This window comes from Diadema antillarum, unplaced genomic scaffold, assembly GCF_040938485.1.
Source record: "Diadema antillarum isolate AM-2024a unplaced genomic scaffold, OU_Dant_1.0 scf00000210, whole genome shotgun sequence".
Taxonomy (NCBI): Eukaryota; Metazoa; Echinodermata; class Echinoidea; order Diadematoida; family Diadematidae; genus Diadema; species Diadema antillarum.
The window spans coordinates 740,667-764,241 of NW_027271099.1; the positions used below are offsets into that span (position 1 = coordinate 740,667).

Genomic DNA, 23,575 nt, shown 5'->3' on the forward strand with positions numbered 1-23,575 from the left:
GAAGCTGAATACATGGGAAAAGAAAAGAAATTCTTATGTCACATTCATAATAAAAATTATTTTCAGAGGAAGAGTGATATTGGTAATAATATACAGAACTATTGACTACATGAGAGATGTGGTTGACTGTACCCTCCATAGGGGTTCTCTTCGCTTTGCTATAATCCTCCTGTACTCTTGTCAAATCTCTTGCTAGGACTAATTTCTGCACGAGTTGAAGTAAATTGAAGCACATCAACAGACTTGACGATGTTATAAATACAAGATGTTCTTGTGCTGGCACTGTGTGAATCTATATGAAGATGTCTGCCACTTATCCAGTGCGTCTTGGATATGCCGCGTATATTGTGGGTACCCGTCCGGAGACCTTTCCAATTAATTAAGCATTTCGCCGGCTGAATGGACACATGAGTCTGAATCTGTCTGACAGAGTTTTGGGCATACAGGATGGACACCAGGGTATATGCAGGATGAATTCGGTTCTCCCAGCCACCCGTAATGAGAACGATGCACGCGATTTGGTCTAATGACAGCTAAACACGGCTGGCTGGATGTAGCAAGAAGGCTGACGTAGGCTTCTTCTCCTGGCTGAGAGATAGGAAAAAAAAAGAATAGACCAAAAACAGAAGGGGTGAGATAGAGACATAAATAGACAGCCAGACAGATATATCTAGACACTTAGAGAGAAAGAGAGATAGATAGATAGAGAGAGAGAGTGGGGGGGGGGGGGGAGATAGAAAAAGTAAGAGACTTTTAGATACAGAGTGAGAGATAAAAAGAGAAGATAGTGTAGGAAGAGGAGAGATTGAAAAATTAAGAGAGACTCTCAGATACAAGAAGATACAAGAAGAGAGAGAGGAGATATATATAAATATAAAGAAAGGCTTTATGATATAATCATGCAAATGCAAGGAGACAGAGTAAGATTGTAACTGAGAGAAGAGTGGAGAAAAAGAAATATAGATTTTAAGATACATTTAAAGAGATAGAGTAAGAGAGTATGAGAGAAAAGAGGAAAAAAAGAAATACAAAGAGAGATATTAAATATATATATATATATATGGGAAAAGTAAGAGAGGAGAGAGAATAGAGAGGAGAATGGGAAAATAGGAGAGACTTTTAGATAGTTACAAGGAGGGAGAGAGAGAGAGAGAGAGAGAGAGAGAGTAAGAGACGAAAAGAATAGCAACGTACTAGAATGAAGTTACTCGTAACAGTATTTTTTGAAATAATGATGTGTATCTCATGTAACACCGAGCAAAGGAATTTCAGATGAGAGCAAAGATCATACAAAGAAGGGATGAAAAAAGATGACAGCTTCAATTTAACCTGATTGTCTGTGTGTGTGTGTGTGTGTGAATGACTAAGGATACCTGAGAAATGTTATGACCTTTGCAACTAGTCAGCAGAAGATGTAGAAAATGTTACATTATTATTAAGATCATCATATTGTTCTCTATTCCTGCACAAGTATAGCGTGTATTCAGGCAAAAACATGAAGTACATTATTATTGCAGTGACCCCTCAACCTTGGCTATCTTCATCTGATGTGAATCTCTTAGAATGTGATGACATTTCTAGTTTGACATCCAATCCACCAAAAATACTCCTCTGTATGCCAAGAAGACTATAGAGATCTGCTCAAGTGATAAGAATCATTCATATAGAGGTCAGAATGCGCACTTTCTTTGACGGCCGCTGGTGATGCTGCACACCCTATGCCGATGCTCCGTGTACACTGTGCGGTTATGGTTACCGTATTATGTGCGCGAGGCTGGGAATATCATTAAGAAGGGTGTAGCCAGACGCGGGGCATTAGAAATAGTTTAGTGGGTAACAAACCACCTGTTTGATGTGAGAACGGTCTAGCCTGCCGTGATGTCAGCGGCGATGAAGATGATGAAGATGGCATTAAAGGTTGTCACCTTTACGGAGGTGTTAGTCATGGGGCCGCTTGTGAGTGGGTCTCCCATGTCTGTGCAAGCTATTCTTCCACTTTGGCTCGGCAATTTGCATAGATGAAGATGGATCATGGAATAGGCTCCTACGTCATCATCTGTTGTATTCTAATACCATTTTACCATTTTAGAGACTTCAGCATGTGCCTGGATAGACGTCCATGCTAAGACATACTGTACATGTTAAGACACACATGTATAATTTTGTGGATGTGTACAGAATGCATTTAAGCTGATCGCCAAACTGTTAAAACTGTAAAAACTGCATATGCAGAGTACATAAATTGACAGAGAGAGATGAAAAAGGATAAGATAGAGAAAACAGTTAGATAGCTAGAGAGAGTTGAGGTATTAAAAGAATGGTGACAATATTAGACTTTATAAGCAGATGTAGAGAATATAGATACATACACATGTATACGTATGTATGTATGCGTACATACATAATTTACTCATTTATACCTAAATGTAAGACAAACAGTGACAGACAGACATGGAGGTTTGGATCAACACAAAAATGCAATGTCAGATCTAATAAAAGCACTGCGACTTTTGCCGCTTTGAAAAACTTGAAGCTGCGGTGGCTTGCGAGGAAGGCACCGTCGCATCTCATTTCGTTCTCCGATCCCAACACGCGCACTCTCCCCGCCATTTGTTGATAAACCCAGACACCGGTCTCATCAGAATCTTCCTGGCACTGGTAATGGAAAAGGCTGGGGCATCTCCCGCATCAACAAATCCTCCTCAGACGGAAGAAAAATGAAAAGAGAATCAAACTGTGACATATAAACAAAATGTCGAGATTGCGTCGAGTCGCGGAGAGGTTGAAATTGTCGCCAAATGACAGTCGGCACCCCGACTGCAGAGAGGGTATCTCAAAGCCTATGAAACACCTGTCTGGTGTTTGTTGTTTGAGTGCAAGCTGGGGTCCTGAGATCTGATATGTGTATTTTTTGAATGCTATATGTTTTGAATTAAGAGCATTTTCTCAGAGAATTGCATGCATGTTCTACTGTGTTTCTCAGCAAACTTCTTATGAAATGTCTTGTGTCTTTCATTGGGATGCAATATGTATTCACACAAATTAACTGCCACAAGGATCATGGTGTGAGTCCTCAACCAAATAATGATCCTTGCAGACATGCCACAACTCAAGGCAGGGGCATTGGTCACTGTGTCGGAATCAATGTGGGACAAAGAATTGCTTTGTGACCTTAATCATAAACCATTCAGTATTTGTTTTATAATATAATGGAACAGTACTGTACCATGTTTTAAATTGAATACCATGGAAGAATTGTGTTACTTTTGCGTACAAATTGTTCGCAAATGACAAAGTCACAGTCATTTTCGCGAGATGTTGTTTTCGTGAATTGACACCGAGGCTATCGCAAGTGCACTATTACTTTAGTGTATGGCACCATTTTTGCGTGTTGTTAAATTCCCGACCCAACAGTGATTCGCTAAATTCACGAAAATAAAACCCTCGTGAAAATAACAGCTTATACAGTATTCGGCTTAACACACATGGAGTATCTGCTTGTGGATCTAGCTCATGCTTTATTAAAGCTTTACAGTAGCAGTAATACAAATAAAAACAACCACAAACAAACAAATACAATGATGTCATTTTCCAAGGACCTCTTTTAAACATCATTAGACCTGTCTCGATGTCATATTTCTGTGCCCTCTCTCGGTGGATGTTACAACTCTCTAACGTGTCATTAGTGCTTTCCTCACCTCAGCAATTTAAAGCCAATCAGAGACTCCCGTCCTGACAGTGAGGTGAATAAAGATTATGAGCAATGCCTTTCTGTCAAGCAGTTCTGTGATTTTTATTCACCCTTGTTTGTTTTTATATTAGAGTAATATTTTTCTCTGTGTCCATTTTCTCTCTTCCTCTGCAGCCGGAAGACCCGTACTATGCATCACAACGAAGAGTTTACGAAGATTTGGGTCAGGAGATGTTACAGCATGCATTTGAAGGGTAAGAATTAGGGCCCAAATTCATATAGATAACTGTAAAATGAGGAATGTTCGTGTGCATTTTAATTTTGCGAATTTCGCGAGAGCCAAAATTCGCAAAATTGAAATGCCCCCGAAAGTTCTTGTCTACACTTTTGATGTATTGATTGTTCAATTCAATTCAATTTGCATTTATTTCATTCAAATAGATAAAAAACATTCAGACAAGGTATAAATAGATTCAAATTGACAATACAAATGTAACAATGTGGAGACAGCAAGAAAAACAAAGTTTTATGAGCAGCTGCCACCCTAATAAAAGCATTTATATTAAAAGTCATATTAAGTCAAACAAATACATGTGCATACAAATTAGAACCAAAGTAATTAAAAACATATGTTGAGAGAAATACAATAGACACATAAAAACAAGACAAAAAACAATCAAACACAGAGTAATACCAGAATGCGTAGATTACTTTTCTTTTTCCAATAAGAATAATTTAAATCTTTGTTTAAAGACATTTAAAGATGGACTCATTTTAATTGCCTGTGGCAAATTATTCCAAATTAAAGGACCTCTATACAAAACAAAATATAAACCAAGATTTGTTTTATTAAGAGGTAAATGATAATTCAGAGGATTTCTCAAACAGTACGAGTGAATAGCACTGTTTAAGAGAAACAAGGAAGAAAGACGTGGAGGATGCAATTTTTAAAACATAAATACACCAATATTATAATTGTTCAATTCAAAAATATCTAAGACATTACATTTCATAAAAAGAGGTTTAGTGGAGGGAAGATAATTGGCGTGACATATAATGTTTGAGGCAACTCGCAAAAATTTCATGCCGCAAAAAAGACCGTCAGCTACAATGCACGGAAATGTCATGCCGCAAAAATATTGTGTTTTACGGTAGTTTTGATTGAGTTCATGAACTAAAGCAAGGTGCAAATAGGCATACATGTACATGTACCTATCACACATGCGTGTCAACGTATGGTCGTTATAGGATGTCTGTTGGTGTACATGATATGTCATGTCATACATATTTCCACTGGCAAAATTTGCATATTCCATAGACTAGATTAAAACTACCTTTTGTGAATTGGGCCGATGTGTCTGACTATTCCATGATTATGGTCAGTGGACCATTCTGAATTGCTGAACATACAGACTGCTCTACTTGTGCCCGGTCTTTTTATTTTTAGTCCCTTATCAGCACAATCATAGATGTCAACTTGATACACTGCACTTCAGGCCATGACACTTTCACGGGATAATTCAAGCAGGATTCAAGCAGCAGAGACACCCGGCAGTTAATCTTTTTTTTTTTTTTTAGGACAAAAAAAGTATGAAAAGAGAGTCTGAAGCATCTGCTACAAATTCACGGTGTGATTGCCATTAATTGCCTTCGGCTCAGTGGTTAGTGATGCCTTCCAGCAAACAGAAGGTGGCAGGTTCAAATCCCATGCCGGTTCCTCGTTCCATCCAGTTGGCTCATGTATGATACAGACTGAACAGACAATCTTCTGTACAGAAAGCTTGAGCAGAAACACACTATGTCATTATACACCATATCACCATCTTGCATATTTCTGCAATTTTCTGCACTTATTCTGCATAAACAATCATTTCCTTTTCACACTGATGTATACATAATTATTGTTATGAATTAAGTTCAGAAAAATACATTGTATGCAAAATTTCTTTAAAAGCTCACTTAAAAAAAAAATGGTATGCATCATAATAATGTGTGTCAATGTTCAACATACATGGCAGACACAAAATAAATGTATTTGCATGTGTGCAATCCCTCCTTTTTAATACAGAAGGGGCACTCTATGTATGTTCAAAAAGGCAATTTTATTTAGAATGTAACAATGGATAGACAGCCTTTTTGTGGTTGAATTCTAGGTCAATTTGATCTTTGCAATGTAAATACACGTATCTGAGTGCAACAAGTAGATAATGTACACTGCATCCTCGTCACAGCTTCATTAGAATTTAGTGCTATCGAGGATACATGTGCAGATATTGTTGTGGACAAAGCCCTTTTTATCAATATGATGTCAATATGTGCAGATTCATTCTTGAATTTGTCAATACATCATCAATATGTTATCAATATTTCTGCATTCTGGTACATGTTATATCCACGCAAATCCATGCAATATAGTCACAGATGATACAATGTTGTTTACAGTTTGTGTGTGTTAGCAGTGTGTACACAGTCAAATCTTTATTAGCATGCAATGTACCATTCACTCTCAACCCCTTGTGCACCTGTTCTAACATCAGTGAGGAGGTAAAACTGTAATACACATTTGTATTATTATCTACACACATGCACACACACACACATTCACACATGCACACACAACACACACACACACAGATATATACAGTGTCACTTCCTGCTGTCTTAGATGTGTGTATCTACTTATGTCCTTGTGAGATGCTTCCCGTTTGGGTGCCATTTTCCTTATCATTCATTTTATCCTCATTGAGCCGGATGATGTAGGTCAATTTTGTAGCATCCTCATTTGAAAGGCGCCCTCGTTTCCTGGGACCAATCAGGCTCCCAGCCCCCCGGTGGTGCCTCTTTGAGCAGATGTAATCATAGCCCACGGGCCTCCAGGAGATGAGGAATAATGCATCAGGAGTGAGGAGAGAAGAATAGAGGATGAAAGAAAGAGAGGGGGAAGAAATAACTGACAGGCATTCAAAAAAAAAAAAAAAAAGGAGGGATGAAAGAAAGAGAGGTAGACAGATGAAGGAAAGATAGACAAAGGAAAGAGATCATATATGATAATGATAGAGAGAGAGGGATAAATCAGAATAAGAAATTATATTTCTAAATAAATGAATATGATATGCTACAATTTAATATAATATATTCTAATATAATGTGTAATGTAACATGATATAATATAATATGATATGATATGATACAATATAATATGATATGATATGATACAATATAATATAATATGATATAATATAATATAATATTATGTAATATAATATATTCTAATATAATATATAATGTAATATATTACAAGGTAATATAATATGATATAGCTCATATGTGGGGAGAGAGATATATTATATGCAAGAGGGAGATGAAAGGGAGAGAGATAAAGATAGAAAGAATTCTGAAAAAAAAGAAGATGATCGAGTGAGAGGGAGACAAAATGATGGAGACTAACATATTGAATGAGTCTGGCAGTGATATGATTATGAGGAATATATGAGGAATATATGTGCAGAAAATTTGTTTTATAGAATGTCAACAAGGATGTAGACTGGGACAAGGAGAGATGGAGATGACAAAAAAAAAGGAGAAGAAGAGAAGACTGAAGTAGAAATCAAATCAGACTGTGTGGAGGAGAGAGGAGAAAAGGATGCCAAAATTATTAATGATGACAAAAATGACATTGATTATCATTTAGGTGATGGTGGTACTGAGAGTAAGGGAGCTTCTGAGAATATAATGTGGTTCTTTTAGGTGTGAGCTAACTAGTGAAAGATTGAATGCTTTAAAAGTGTTAAACTGAAGCTGTGTTATCTTACTATATGAGGCCCATTTATTATGTAAAAAGGGCAGAACACTTTAGTCTGTGTACACTTTAACCTTTTGTGTGGATGAGAAGAGTAGCAAGAGGGAATGGGCTGAGTGAAAAGATAAGAAGATTTTTGAGCTGAGTCAGAGTGCTGAAAGAAATGATGTTAATAATAGTGAGTAAAGATAGTTTGTTCTTAAAGAAGCAGAAGAATGTTAGTATTGTTATACTTGTCATGAGGATTTTATTTGCAGGTGTTTTCCTTAAAGTTCTGTGAATAGATGTGAAGAAGAAGAAGAAGAACAGGTGTGTACTTGTGTGTGTGTGTGTGTATGTGTGTGTGTGTGTATGTATTTTATCAATGTTATAGGTAGGTATTTATATGTGGGAAGATATGTAGGATGAATGGCATGAGGTTAGATTTGGGGCATAAGTGGGCAGGGAGGGTTTTTGTTAGTTTGCTTTTTACATTATGGATTCTGAAAAGTTATTTGTTCACTTGTTTGATTATGCATTATCATCTGATCACATTAATTCATTATAAAAGTTTTGTATTTTTTAAGATTATTTTTTAATCATAATGAGTTGATTGATATATAAGGAGAAAGCCTTCACAATTTGGCTCAGTTTTTTTTTAATACATTAAGTGATTGTGTAAATTTTCATTTGTACTATATGGAATGAGAAATGAATATCATGGGGGGGGGGGGAAGTAAGTGGCGCTAGGGAGATCATTTGTGATGCATTGGGAACAGAACCAGAAATGCAGCCAGAGATAGGAGCAATGGGTGTGTCGGGGTGGGGATGGAGAAGGGGGCATGGGATGGGCAGTTGTCGCATACCTCGAGGATGGCGATGTTTGTTTGATGACAGGGGGCAAGTGTCTGGCGGACCAGAGATGAACTAGAAAGGAAATAGACAGGATGTAGCAAGGTGGATGAGCGTTCCACTGGAAGGAATGTTTTCTCAAGAAACAAGGACCGACACCATCTGAAGATGCCATCCGGATGACTAAAGATTGTCCGGGAGGATAGTAGATGTGGGAGGAGGTGTGGGGGAGAACGACGGAAGAGAGTGAATCTGTAATGCCGCAACGGCTCTCGTAAATCTCGCACTAAATATTTACGTGGATTGAGGTGGTGCGATAACAGCTGGTGCGTTAGAACTTAGACGCAGTGTCCAGCCCATGCCGGCCCACTTCTGGAACATGTCACTTTAGATCCTGCAGTGTGAGAAATCAGAAGGTTCGGATGTGCATTTACTTGATATAAACATTGGTAACGTCATTACGATATGACGCGGCCTTTTATTGGTCCCATAATTGTTTTTACTAGGTGTGAGACAATTTTTAATCATTTCCTGTCCAATACTGCTTATTCCAATCATATGTGATGCCCAGCTCAAAACCCAAAGAAAATCGCAGATTAGGATTCTAAATTATATCATTCTTTTTTTTTTGGGGGGGGGGGGCGTTTGGGGGTTGAACTACTCAAATTTTTTCATTTTGCGTGGTTAATGCCTCGGAGAGTATTTGTTTTCCTCTACTTACTGGCAAAATATTGCGGCTTAAAACAAATCTAAAATCAGGGTATTAGAAGATTTTCCGGACCATATTTTTGGGACAGGTGCTGCTTCAGTGGGAAATCGAGACTGTTGCACATCATGCTTGGATGACCCTCATCTTTAGGTCCTCTTTTCTCTTTTTAGCTCACCTGAGCCAAAGGCTCAAGTGAGCTATTGCGATCGCCCTTCGTCCGGCGTCCGTCGTGCGTCGTGCGTCGTGCGTCGTGCGTCGTCCGTCGTCCGTCGTCTGTCGTCCGTCGTGCGTAAACTTTTTACATTTTCATCTTCTTCTTGAAAACCCCAAGACCGATTTTCATCAAACTTGGCAGGTAGCATCCCTAGGGGGTTAGGAACTCAATTTGTTAAAATGGGCACCATGCCCCACCAAGGGGGCCCCCAGGGTGGCCCAAACCCCCCAAAATTAAGGAATCTGTAAAAATCTTCTTCTCTAGAACCAGAAGTGATAGAGCTAAGTTAATAATATGAGTTAGTACATTGATGACTGTAGTTTCAAGTTAGTTCATGGCAGAATCAGGGGTGCCCCCCTTGGGACCCAGGGGAGGGGGGTGGGGAAGGGTTCTAATGGGGCCTAAATTGTACATTTTCATCTTCTTCTTGAGAACTCCATGACCCATTTTCACCAAACTTGGCAGGTAGCATCCCTAGGGGGTTAGGAACTCCATTTGTTAAAATGGGCACCATGACCCACCCAGGGGGCCCCCAGGGGGCCCAAACCCCCCAAAATTAAGGAATCCGCAAAATTCTTCTTCTCTAGAACCAGAAGTGATAGAGCTAGGTTAATACTATGAGTTAGCACATTGATGACTGTAGTTTCAAGTTTGTTCATGGCAGAATCAGGGGTGCCCCCCTTTGGACCCAGGGGGGGGGGGGTGGGGGTGAGGAGGGGTCCTAATGGGGCCTAAATTGTACATTTTTATCTTCTTCTTGAGAACCCCATGACCCATTTTCACCAAACTTGGCAGGTAGCATCCCTAGGGGGTTAGGATCTCAATTTGTTAAAATGGGCACCATGCCCCGCCCAGGGGGCCCCCAGGGGGCCCAAACCCCCCAAATGAGGGAATCTTTAAAAATCTTCTCTAGAATCAGAAGTTATAGAGCTGAGATAATACTATGAGTGAGTACAGTAATGACTGTAGTTTCAAGTTTGTTCATAGGAGATCCAGGGGTGCCCCTCTTGGGGGTGGGGGGGGGGGTGGTTGGAAGGGTCCAAATGGAGGCCTGATTTGTACATTTTCATCTTCTTCCTGAAAACCTCATGATGGATTTTTGTCAAACTTGGCAGGTAGCATCCCTAGGTGGTCAGGATCTCAATTTATCAAACTGGGCACCATGCCCCACCCAGAGGGCCCCAGGGGGCCCCAATTCCCCCAAATTAAGGAATCTTGAAAAAATTGGGCCCTTATTGTACATTTTCATCTTCCACTTGAGAATGCCTCGTCAAATTTTGGTAGAGCTGTGAATAATTTAGATTAGTGACTGCGTGAAAGGTGAACTTGCGATACTCAGGTGAGCGCTAGACCCGCGGGTCTCTTGTTTCTATCATACTGCAACCCCTACCGCTGTAAAATTTCAATCATTTTGTCATTTGGTTAGGATGGCCCAATTTTAACAAGTTATTATGTCATTTTAAAGTTTAGAGCTTACAGTACCTATTTAAACTATGAAATGTGTGGAAATTCATTTTGGCCTACTTTTTGATGGTTTTTGAGCTGGATGGTCACATATGGTGTTTTGTTCTGAGATTTCCAGCTAAATCTGTTATCACATGGGGAAAAAAATTAATGAGAATATACTGGAAAGTTGAACTGTTTCCAATGTGTTAACATCTTTGGAAGTCAAATGTGACCTCTTATAGAACTTCTTTGCAGATGCCTAAAACCTTACATTGCATCATGATAAAAGCTTGTAGGCACTGGTCATCGTGTGGTATAAAGTCAAAGCTGGTTGGTGTGGTTCATTAAATGTGTACTGTTTAGAACATGTTCCATAATTATGATCTTCACAAAGTCATGGCTACTGACAAGGGGACAGTCCACAAAATGTAAGACCTTGATATCCATTATTTCACATTCCTGTAAGTAGAAAAGTCATGACAAATCTTTCTATATCAATTTCAGTGCATTTCCAGCTACTGAAATCTTTACACTAGTACATTGTAGTATTTGCATGGTATGGTGAATTATTTCTCCAAGTAGTAATTTACCATCTAGTCAAAGGAGACCAAGCCATTACCATTTGGAGACATGGTAGCCCTGCACATAGTCTGTGACTGTTTAAGAATCTTTAGGAGAAGGGGGAAGGGAGGGAGGTATTGGTTAAGAGTGAAAAAGTCACAACAGAGAATATGAGGCACCTTGTGGCAAATCAGTGATATGGTTTACTGTGTCCTTACTTGTATGTGGTAGACTCCCCCATGCCCATCCCATGCCACCCCCACTTAAAGATTCCTTTGCCGTTATCCTGCTGAAGATTTGATATAGGGCGTGCCTTCCATTTTTGGTTAGCCCCTACCCCCACCACCACTCTGAACTATTCTCAAAAAGTGAAAATAGATCATTCTCTTTTTGAAAATCATGATTTTCAGTTTCAAACATGAAAACCTACCAAAAGTGGGCAGTATGATAGTGAAGAAATTTAGAACTGTCAGATGAAAAAAATGATAACTCACTGAGCTCCAAATTGAGTAGCAGCACTCTTCTGGCTTTCAAGGGGCCCACTGTGTTGTGCCTCTCGAGCATGAAAAAGTCACTTTATTAGGGTCTGAAAAGATGAGACTTCATTCGGCAGTGGAGCATGAGTCATCCAGTATACCTTAACATCTACAGAGTGTATGCACTTGTGTGTGTGTGTGTGTGTGTGCATGCATCTATGCCTTTGTGCGTGTTCGGCTCGTGTTGATGCGATGTTTGATTTATCGCCGGCGTATTGGTATTCACAGCAGCGTGAGACGACAGCCTCTGGATATCAGTAATAAGGGTGAAATGAAATCATATTTACGACTCTTCCAGTAAAAGAGGGCGGCGTCACTGCCTTCTTTCATTAGTTTTTTTTCCTAATTTGTTTTTTGTTTTTTGCAATCTAAATAGCTTCGAAGGCCGGTGGTTATTGCTATGACTAACATGAATATATGCACTTGTTGGTACCTCCTAGTTGGGGGGCATTTAACCCGCTGTCCACCGTGACACATTCTGAATCATTGTGATCTGTCCCTCTTGGGGTTAAACACATTACTCATTGCCTGGTGCACAGTTTTTAGCTCCATCTTTTTCCTTTGCATTTTTCTTTTTCTGTGGATCTTCTACTATGACTTCTTCCTGTATCTTCTGTTCTTTTCTTCTGTATCACCTCATAATAATAATCATTTCTCTCTATCTGTTTTTTTTTTTTTTTTTTTTTGGGGGGGGGGGGGGGGGGAGGGGGTTGCTTTGTTTCATACCAGCAGTTCATCTCAGCCCAAGTTATGAAAGTCTTCTTGTAATGTCTGTATTGCACTGTATCTTCGGTGGCCTCTGAAGATTTCATTATATTCCCCTGGACTTTTCAAACACACTCATAAAGACTGTAGTGAATTCATAGATCAGTCCAATTTCTGTCTTTTTATACAGTACAAAGAGACTGGTTGTTTCTTTGTATGGGTATGTTTGTGCCAGACTTTTTCGTTGTCTGTCTGTTGAGTGAGAATTCAAGTGTGGATACATACAGCAATTGTCTGTTCACAGAAATGCACCATATAGACACGCAAAAAAAACCCACACACACACATACACACACGCACTTGTAACAAGCTTTATTCAGTTTTCTGTATTGCTGACAATACACTATACACATTCATTCCCTTTGCCCCAAAAGGCAACTGAATAGGTGTTATTATGAAGTACGAAGACTTGATGAAACGAGTGCCTTTGTAGATACGATATTTCCAAGGTTCTCGGTTTCCATGGCAACACAGCATCCAGAGTGGATGAGTGATTGTTGGAAGACTGGGGTCATAGGCTTTTGAGGATACAGACAAACAAACCAAAACATCTGTTCTCCTTGTTGGTACTTGGGAGTTGGAATTTGTTAACAGTGACTACATCCACATCTACCCCTGATAGGGCTGTAGTTATAATAGTAATGATAATAATGAAGATGCTGATAATGTTAATAGTGATGATGATTATGATAATGATAATAATGATACTACATCACTGCTACTGCTACAACTGCTACTAGTAATAATAGTGATAGTGATGATAATGTTGGTAATTAAAGTAATTGGACTTATTACTTCAAGCTTTTATTCTTTTGAATATCGAAAAAAAAATCCTTCATATCCAACACATGCGTGCAATAACATTTATTTAAATAGCCCCAAAATCCTGATGGCTCAAAAAATTCCTGAGATGCTGTGGACCTGATGTATGGAAGCTCTTTCTATCTGTCTGAAACAATTTACTCAATAATCAATCAAAACCTTTAAAGGAATTGAAGTAAATGAAGAAAGATAGACATCATTTTCGAAATGAATGATCGAAGTTCTTTAAAAAGAATTTAAATATCAGTGCCTTTGCACTGCATGTTTTTTAAAGGGATTGTACAGTTATGGTTGAGACCTAATTTCAGGTTTCTAAAATTTTTTGGTGAGATAATGAGAAACCTCTTATAAAATGTGAAAGAGCATGTAATTCTATGAGGAATTCAATGTTTATTTGATGAAAATTGGTTTTGAAATGGCTGAGATATCAAAAAAGAGCGATTCTAATAAAGTGTGGGACCCACACTTTATTACGATTGCTTTGTTTTACTTTGTTTTTTGATGTTTCAGTCATTCCAAACCCGATCTACGTCAAATAAACTTTGAATTCCTCTTAAAATGGTATGTTCTGTACTATATCATAAGTGTTTCCTTGGTATCTCGCAAAAAGTTAAACACCCAATTCTCATCTCCACCAAAACTGTACTATCCCTTTTATGTAACCATGAACTAGACCATTCATTTAATAGAAAGAAATGATTTACTTAGCATCTATAGACAAAATCAGGACATGAGCTTAAAATTGAACTTGTGCCATACTGCGGCCTAAATCATTGACCAAACTACACAATCAATACAAATTAATATCATGCTGAATATACTGTGTATATCATACACATGCAGGTATTCACTACACATACAGGTTCTCAAATTTGCCCATATATGCATCGTCCAAAACGGTTCATATAAAATATTTCGCAGCCCTCGGATCATCGATGAAAACAGAACAAAGCATCAGCAATCTTGCTGCCCTTCGAAAAATGAAAACAAATCGCGTGTCTGCTCAAGAGAGAGGGACCTTCCAGAAAGTAATTGCTTTTCTGCTGACAATAAATGCTGGCTTTGTGCTGGATAAATGTCAACATGGGCATTACTTTTCATGTTTTCATGTCCTGCATACATGTGTACTTGGTTGGAGGGTCTCTCCCGATGGATTTTTTATGTTTCTCCTTTCTCATATTTGTTTGTTAAAGCTGCCAGTTGGTGGAGTTCAACTTTCTCTATTTGCTCAAAAGCGTTATACATGTATTTGACCGTGCATCACAAAATCAACCAAAAGTTTGTGTAAGGACTTGAAATAGGTGAAATGGGTAAACCTGGTCAGTCTTCAGTTTTTTACATTTTTTGAAATAGCAATTTTTCTTCTATTCATTTCTGAAGTTTGGGTTGTTGTAGTGAATGGGAAATTGTATTTTAGCAGTTTTTACAGAACATTAAAAAAAAAGAATAGTGTGTGTTTAAGTTTAAGGACACTTTTTTTTTATAGAGAGAATAGTGTGTGTTTACATTATGTCCTAGGGGCCCCTTTTCATTCTTTAAAAAACCCTTACACTATTCACATTCAACTATGATAACTTTTGAAAGAACTGTGTTGCTGCATTTAAAGTTAGTATCAGTCATGAATCTAATGTGTTTAATGCATGTAGAAAATTTCACCATAATCTGATAATCCCTTCTTGCAGTTGCTGCAGAGTTTTACATCCTGTTTTTTGTCTCACTCTATACACAAAATGCTTACACTTAATATATTCTACTCTTTCAAATTACAGTGTGATTGTGGTTTTGAGAATGAGACTGGGGTTATCTATACCTTCAAGTCTCAGACTCTACATTTCTGTGGTTTGATATTGCATGTTGAATTAAATTCTGCACTGTATTTTTTTTCTCTCATTTTTCATATGGTGTTTTGTTCTTTTGCATATAATCTTGTTAAACATGTCCGTGTGGGGGGGGGGGGGGCAAAAAAAGAAAGAAAAAATATCTGACAAAACTCTTTATGAAATGCCCTCCAGAATTTGTACCATTGTACACCAGATTGCTCCTGCACTTCGTATTTGCTAGAGTATTTGATATCACTCCTTACAGACCTAATGACTTTAAAGATCTTTCCTGTTGCTGTATATTGTACATTCCTCCATCGTAATGATGAGTTAATTTGTTTGTTTGTTCTTGGTTGTTTTTCATCTCTTTGCTCTCCAGGTACAATGTATGTATATTTGCCTATGGGCAGACAGGAGCGGGCAAGTCCTACACCATGATGGGCAAACAGGAACCCAGCCAGCAGGGCATCATACCACTGGTAGGTATACTTGAGTGACCTGCACCTTGTCATAGTTAATAATGATGATAATACAGGGTACTTATAATGCGCCAATTCCACATAACTAACATGCTCAAGGCGCAGCAGAAGAAGTGAGTTATGAAATACAAAAATCCTTACACAAACATGCACATGAAAATGATGGACACAATAATGATGATGACAAAAAAAGTTAATGTTTAGGCATGTTTAAATAACACTACATCACTGAAATTATGTAAAATCCCACTCACATAAAGGAAAGTGCTTCAGTGCGCTTGTAGCAATTTTATGGAAGGTGACAATATTAGGGCCCCTGATGAGGTGCAGGTACCTCACTATACTCCACCCACCTGGGAGCATGATTATCAATCTCATTATTTTCTGCCAGTAATATAGAAAATGCATTGACTTTTTGTAGGAGATGCACGGTCAAATTGGATTGCGTCTTTGATGTGAAATAAATATGTGTCCTCATCCGAAGTGGATTTCAGTGTTGTTTAATTAGCCCATTGAAGACAGGCTGATTTTGCTGGAACACGTATTTCCCATAAACACCTGCCCGAGTATACTCCGGACTAGTCTTCAATAGGTTAAGGTGGAATAAACTTTCAATAAAGTTATTTATATGCTAGTATGTTCATTGTCTCAGAGAGATGATCCTTGTTAAAATCTGCCATTGACATAGTTTGTGGAGGTTTTGTATTGTTATTGTTTCCTTGCTTTCTTTATTTAAATATTGTTCTGGCTGCAGTGGTTACAGTAGTAAACCAAATAGCCTTTGTGAACAGTTTTTCCCGTTATGACAATCCTTGTGTACTCCACATCCATACCAAGAATTCCTGTGACAGAACACTTCTGTAGTATAATGCCAATTCCCTTTCTGAGATGCCTACCAATGCCCTGGCCCACATCACCATGCTTTTTACAATGACCTTTGACCCTCCTCTTCCTCCACTCCGCCATTGTTCTGCAGTTATGTCAGGAGCTCTTCGACCGCATCGACTGCAACTCCAACCCCAACCTCAAGTACTCGGTGGAGGTTAGCTACATGGAGATCTACTGCGAGCGGGTTCGCGACCTCTTGAACCCCAAGAACCAGAAGAACCTCCGGGTCAGGGAGCACCCGCTCCTGGGGCCCTACGTGGAGGACCTCTCCAAGCTAGCCGTCACCTCCTACAGCAACATCACCGACCTGATGGACGAGGGTAACAAGGCCAGGTGAGTGCCGGGGAGATGGGGGAATCCCCCTCCTGGTTACAGGTCAAAGGTCATAGCATATGCTTCCCACTAAAGGTAACGGGAATTTATCCCAGTGTGATGGGATGGTAGCGAAGAGTAATTGTGTCATTATGCATGGGTCTGAAGTGAAGTCCATATCAGGCCAACTGAAAAAAAAAAGAAACTGTTTCAAAGATATAGACTGGCTTATATTATGAAAGAGGCATTTGCATATTGAAGTGTTGGTACTTTTGAATGTTTTTGTGTCTGAAAACAGAACCGTAGCTTCTACCAACGCGAAAGACAAGTCGTATCTATCATAGGTGTGCGCATGGATTACTTTGGATGAAGTATGGGTGTTTTTGGAATGTCTTTGTGTCTTGAAAACAGAACTGTAGCTTCCACCAACAGGAAAGACTAATCATATCTATCAAAGGTGTGTGCACGGATGACTTCGGACTGAAGTATGGATATTTTTGGATGTCTTTTGTGTCTTGAACACAGAACCGTAGCTTCCACCAACATGAATGAGACGAGCAGTAGATCCCACGCCGTCTTCACCATCGTCTTCACCCAGAAGCGACACGACGTCGAGACGAACATGTGCACGGAGAAGGTCAGCAAGGTCAGCCTGGTTGACCTGGCGGGGAGCGAGAGGGCGGACTCCACAGGGGCAAAGGGCGTCAGGTTAAAGGTCAGTGACTTATTATCATTCATGTGCACACACACGCACACACTTCTGTATATTTACACATGCTTCTATGTATTTACATACACAGTATACTTTTGCGTTGCATTTTCTATGAGTTTGTATTAGTCATAAAGATATGGTTTTAGTGTGGTTTTATTGCATTATTATAATGAAGCTTTTATTTTTTCAGGGGAATGGACAACTTTAAGGGCTCAGAAAACATAATACTCTCGCACTCTTTGTTTAACTCTGCACAAAATATAAAAGTTACACATCTATCGATCTTTGTCAGATTTAAGATGCAGTTTTTAAATGGTAAATTGGAAAATATTTTTCCAATCTTAATGTGAAGTAATGTGTCATTTTTATTGGTCAGACGTTCAAGATGCAAGTTGGCCATAGTTCGTATTCAACTTCTGCGGTTACAACCTCATTGTAACATCACTCTTTGCAGTCAATTAGATAAGGCTACTGCTGATCAAAGTTGCAAAAAAGGTTCATGGATTGGATTTTAAAGCGGATGGCTAGTAACTGATCAGTGGGAATCAGTGGGAATGCTGGGGGATGATTGTTCCAATCCTTGTTGGATTCATTTAAGATTGCATTATATATCTATTGTTGTGTGAAAATTATTTGATTCAGAATGGTCTCATATTCAAGTAATGTGCAGTTTAATGTTTCCAGGTTAGCGTGCCTATACAGTGACGGGACATTAAACTGCACATTACTTGAATATGAGACCATTCTGAAGCAAATAATTTTCACACATCAATAGATATATAATGTAATCTTAAATGAATCCCACAAGGATTGAAACAATCATCCCCAGCATTCCCACTGATTCCCACTGATCAGTTACTAGCCATCCCCTTTAAGCAGAGGTCAATATCTTATATTGCTGCATTGTATCTCTCTGTTTCAGTTATACAAGTAGATGTGAACATGTCGTCAAACCAGCATACAATGTACTCTCTGAGCACCAAACCAGCATACAATGTACTCTCTGAGCACCAAAATCAGTTATTCTTTTTTTGTTTGTTTATTCTATGTGGGATGTTTAATAACAAAATGTTATTTGGGGGGAAAAAAGAGATTGTTGGTTTAGACGACAAAGATTTAAGAGTTGTTGCATGGATTAACGGTTCATGAATTCATAGATATCACGACAAATCATCCATAATTATAACAAAAGATTTTTTTTTTCATTGGTAATCATGTATTGGGTAAGCCAAATGTAGGGTTGTTGATGCTGTTTTTTTTAAATAACTGAATTATACGAAGAACTGTGCTGTCAGAAAGCAGTACATCACAGACAAAGTCATGTCAGTCTTCGGAGGTTGCTGGGAGACGTTGACACACTTTTTGTTAGTCATGAGGGGGAAAGGTTTCCGGCATTCAAAGAAATTAGCGGAGGAAATGCAAGAATTCAAGGATTTGCTTCGGCTTGCTTCTCACTGGCGAGTCCGTAGGGAACCTGAATCAAAATGCAACTCAGGTCAGCATAATACTGCCGTTGTTGTCAGAGAGAAATTGGTGCAAATCTGGAGTGGCTTTGCAAAAAAAAAAAAAGAGGAAAAAAATGGGGGCTTCTGCCTCAAATAGCCGCATGCTTGAAGGAGCGAACTGGCTTGCCTGGATGAATTTCATGGTGGGGGCATTGGCGGGGAGAGTGCCTGCGTCGGCCCACAAGGCGGGCTGGCCGAAGAGCGCATTATGCATGGCCGTCTGCACGCTCCAGTTGCGCGTCGTCTCGTATTGCACCTGAAAAGGTTAAAGGTATACCGGGGATTCGAGCTGGCTCCGCTAGATTTTGTACCAGTGTGTTTACACATTCCTGTCTTCTTCTTCTTCTTCTTCTCTTTTTGCCTATAAATATGTGAATCTGTGTCCGTGTGTTTGTAATCATCTTCACCTTCTATGTTCCACAGGGAAAGGATAATAATAGAATTAAGAAAAAAGCAAAAGAATGCAAATTGATCGCTGTTTTTTTTTTAATATTATTTGAATGGAAGTGAATAAATAGTATTGGAAAAAAAAACAGAAGAGAAAAAGTGACAAAATTCTAGACAGATTCATGGGAATATGATGATTAGAATAAAATGAAGAGATTAAAAAAAGACAATGGTAGAATATGAATAAAGAGAGACTGTATAAAAAAAGGCAGATTTAGAATTAGAAAGAGAGAGATGAGTGGACATCGAAAGAGATCCACCGTAGAAAATAGCAGGAGCCATATTGGTGTACATTGCACAATAGAGGAAACGTAAATCCATCCACTTTTTAGGTCGAGGGCCAATTGAAAATCAATGCGTTTTAGGAGTTGTGCGACATAATTTGTTAATCGATGCCGGAGTCCACATCTGTGGTATGATGCGACTCAAAAGTGTGTATAATGTGTGGACGTGAGAGAGTAAATACTCAGCGTGGAGGGTTGTAGTAATTAGAGGTAAGAGATACACAGGACCTCCTCTGACATGGGGTATGTAGGAGGGAATTAGTGGGAGTCTGGCAATGAGGTATTGAGAGTAGAATAGAGGGAGAGTGACAGATAGATAGATAGATAGATAGATAGATACAAATGTAGATAATGTACGGACGTGAGTGAGTAAATGCACAGTGGATCATTGAGATACTCATAGGAAAGAGATACACAGGACCTCCTCTGACATGAGGTATATAGGAGGGAATTAGTGGGAGTCTGGCAATGAAATATTGAGAGTGAGAGAGGGATAGTGATAGATAGATAGATAGGTAGATAGATACTAAGTAGATAGAGTGATAGATGTAGATAGATAGAGTAATGGATAGATACGTTCAGAGAGGAAGAGAGATATATTGATAGATTGATATACATGTAGGTACATATAAATAGATAATCTAGATTGATAGATACATGTACATGTAGGTACATATGGATAGATAATGTAGGTAAATAGATAGATAAATAGATAGATAGATAGATAGATAGATTGATTAATAGATTGAAAGATACGTAGGTACATGTAGATAGGTGCATGTAGAAGAATAGATACAAAGGTAAATATATATAGATAGAGAGAGAGAGAGAAACTGACAGAGAGACAGATAGAGAAAGAAGGAAAGAGATTATGAGAAGATAAGTCCTATGACACGCATAACAACTGAAAACATGAGAAATGGGAGAGAAATATAATTTTCATTAGTAAAGGAACAAAAAAGAAAGAGACTGGAAGAAAGAGAATGGAAGAAAGAGAATCATGAGGAAAGGAACAGGAAGCTTTGTGACACTTGTAATCAGTGCCTTGAAGATTTGGTAGAGGGTAGACAGAATAGAGAGAAATTGAGTCAGAGATGATGAAGAGGATGATTTAATGGCAGAGAGAGTTGATGGGGAGAGAAATGTGGAGCTTGTACACAATTTAGGAGAACAGGAAATGGAGATGAGCGGATGAGTGACTGATTTATAAAATGAAAGGAATGTCTGCAACAGGAAAAAAAAAACCCACAAAAACAAGCAATTGAGGAAAGAAATCTTATGGAGGCAATCAAGGAAATTACTCCGCTTTAGAAAAGTAGATGAGGATTCAAATTAAACAGAGAGAGAAAGACTCAGGGGTGGGGGTGGGGGAGGGAGGGAATGAGCAATGAAACAACATGACTGTACAGAAGAATTGGGGATCATAAAAATGCTAATTCATGCATGTCCTCGGGCAAGGCAGAATCGCTCAAAGGCAATATTCTGTTGGGATGGGCTTATAAAGGGCAATATAATGCTGATTAATGCTCCTATGATATTGCCCCCTTGAGGTCATTGCTTACTCCATACTCTTAGAGTGTCACATGTGCCCACGTTGTGGCACAGTGGCCCGTTAGATGGTGCTAACGACATGCAGGACAAACCCAAATAACATGATAGTCGGGGAGCCAGCAGCCAATCAATGGACCACAATTAGCAGAATCTACTAATAGGAATCTAGTAATAGCATTCCCCTGAGTGGGAAAGGGGGAGAAAATCAATTTTCAGTTGGTACAGGGTTACTAGAGAGCATGTGTCGGGAGAATGAAGAGGATTGCTACAACATTGGACATGATTGTTCCCTACTCCCAACGTTAATTGAGTATTGTTAAGAGTTTGAATGCAAATATTGCAGAGCTTCTTTTTTGTGTGTAGGTAGAACAGTAATCACTGTCCTTCGATATTAATTTCTGCTACTGGCTGCTGCTGGCTGATACAGGAGCAACTGGTGGCCATAACATATATCTTCTATGACAGTACTTCTTGTTCAGTGGTATCCTTTGATATACTAGATATCAAACAGTGTTTCCAACACATTTAGCATGAAAAGTAAAACAGGAAGGTTAAAACAGAACCAATGTAACTGTAAAGAAGAAGAAGAAGGAAAAGAAGAAGAAGAAGAAGAAGAAGAAGAAGAAGAAGAAGAAGAAGAAGAAGAAGAAGAAAAAGATGAAGAAGAAGAAGAAGAAGAAATGAGATAAAATTGTAGAATGTAAGAGTTAGTGCAAATTCGTCATCAAGACATAACACCCCCCCTCCCCCCAAGAAAAAATCAATTGAAAAAAAAACAACAAAGTATCATTCACTGATTCAGTTATGGTAAGTTGATAACAGAGCATTGCATATTGTGCACACTGTTAAAGTAGACATTTATGCGGAAGCAATTTTTTACCATTGTCCGGGTAAGGTGAATATTGTGTGTTTTTAACTCCACAGAATCAATCAAAAGCTAGTATTACATGTGATAAGCAAATAATTTGAGTGCTTTTATTTTTGCATTGATTTTTTTTTTTTTTTGTTGTTGGGGGGGGGGAATGTACGAAAGTCTCCACTTTCATAGTTCAGTAGTAACAGGAAGTCACCTGGGAAGTAGTTTAAAAGTGTCACTTATGTTTCATTCTCTCATAAGTGAATTCAGTGTACTACGAGTGGGCACAGTATATTATGACCAGAAAAGTGCTGATTGAGCCAAGTTATGATCATGATTATAATTAAATCTGGCTGCTTTCTTGATCTTAGCATCAAAGGTCAATGTCAGCACATTTTAATATGTGAGGCTGTTCAGGAAATTATAATTCCTTGTATCAATTATTGATGTTTGTAGTGTAATATGTCCATTGTTGGAACCATTATGTATAATGTGACAATTTCAACAGTTTGACTCTAATTTAATCTCAATTTCCTCTGTCAGTGCTAGCAAAGACCCACAAGAATTTGGAAAACCAGATGATTTAGTATGTGTTTGAACAGAAAAGAAGCCTGAAAACAAACATACAATCATTCTCATTTTTGTTTGTTGTTTTTGAATTGAAACAAGGACAGATTTCATCATCTACTGTATACCAAATGTACCCCGGAGTCATATAAACCCTATTTGGCAAATTGTTATTGCCGCTTCCTACGTGTGTCGGAGGAGACTTTGGCACTAAACCGAACGAACCTGCGATGGAAACGGTGTTGACAGGCGGGAGGCTCTATCCCGATGTTTGGCAGGGGGAATTATGAGTGCCGTAAATACGAGAGAAGAACAAAAGAAAACGCAGAGAATAGAGCACTGCATAGATCTTCGAGAACACTTAACAGAATTCCCTCATTCCTTTCAACGTCATCATGGGAGATGTTGCCATGGCAACCAAATTGCATCACTGGTTTTCGTGAGAGTTCCTCCCCCTCCCCTCCCCCTCGCCTCTTGCTAGTCTGCATCTTTTAAACTGGGAGGGTAATATTGTGTATACAAATGAAAAGAAAGACAAATCCTTAGTATCAAGGTAACTTCTTTTCCTTGGATAAATTTCTTTTGTGACCTTTGCTTTATATGATGGTGACTTGACTGGAAAAAAGAAACAAACAAATAAAAGTCCACATTAGAGCTTTTTGAAGTCTGTGAGACAGCAGAGTGTGAGTTACGAGCACAAATTAGCCACCAAAGATATTGCAAGACTACTACAGTGCCGGTCACATGAAACGAGTGCAGATAGAATATACTAAAAGCATC

General features: G+C 38.7%; 1 protein-coding gene across 1 annotated transcript in view; it reads left to right on the forward strand.

Annotated features, from left to right (window-relative positions):
• Positions 1-23,575, forward strand: part of LOC139724255 (kinesin-like protein KIF1A) — a 171,218-nt gene that overhangs the window by 49,715 nt on the left and 97,928 nt on the right. Inside the window, exons 4-7 of the mRNA XM_071635396.1 lie at positions 3,866-3,945; positions 15,574-15,673; positions 16,650-16,894; positions 17,399-17,588. Of these exons, the coding sequence (XP_071491497.1) occupies positions 3,866-3,945; positions 15,574-15,673; positions 16,650-16,894; positions 17,399-17,588 (615 nt within the window). The remainder of the gene's footprint in view (positions 1-3,865; positions 3,946-15,573; positions 15,674-16,649; positions 16,895-17,398; positions 17,589-23,575) is intronic.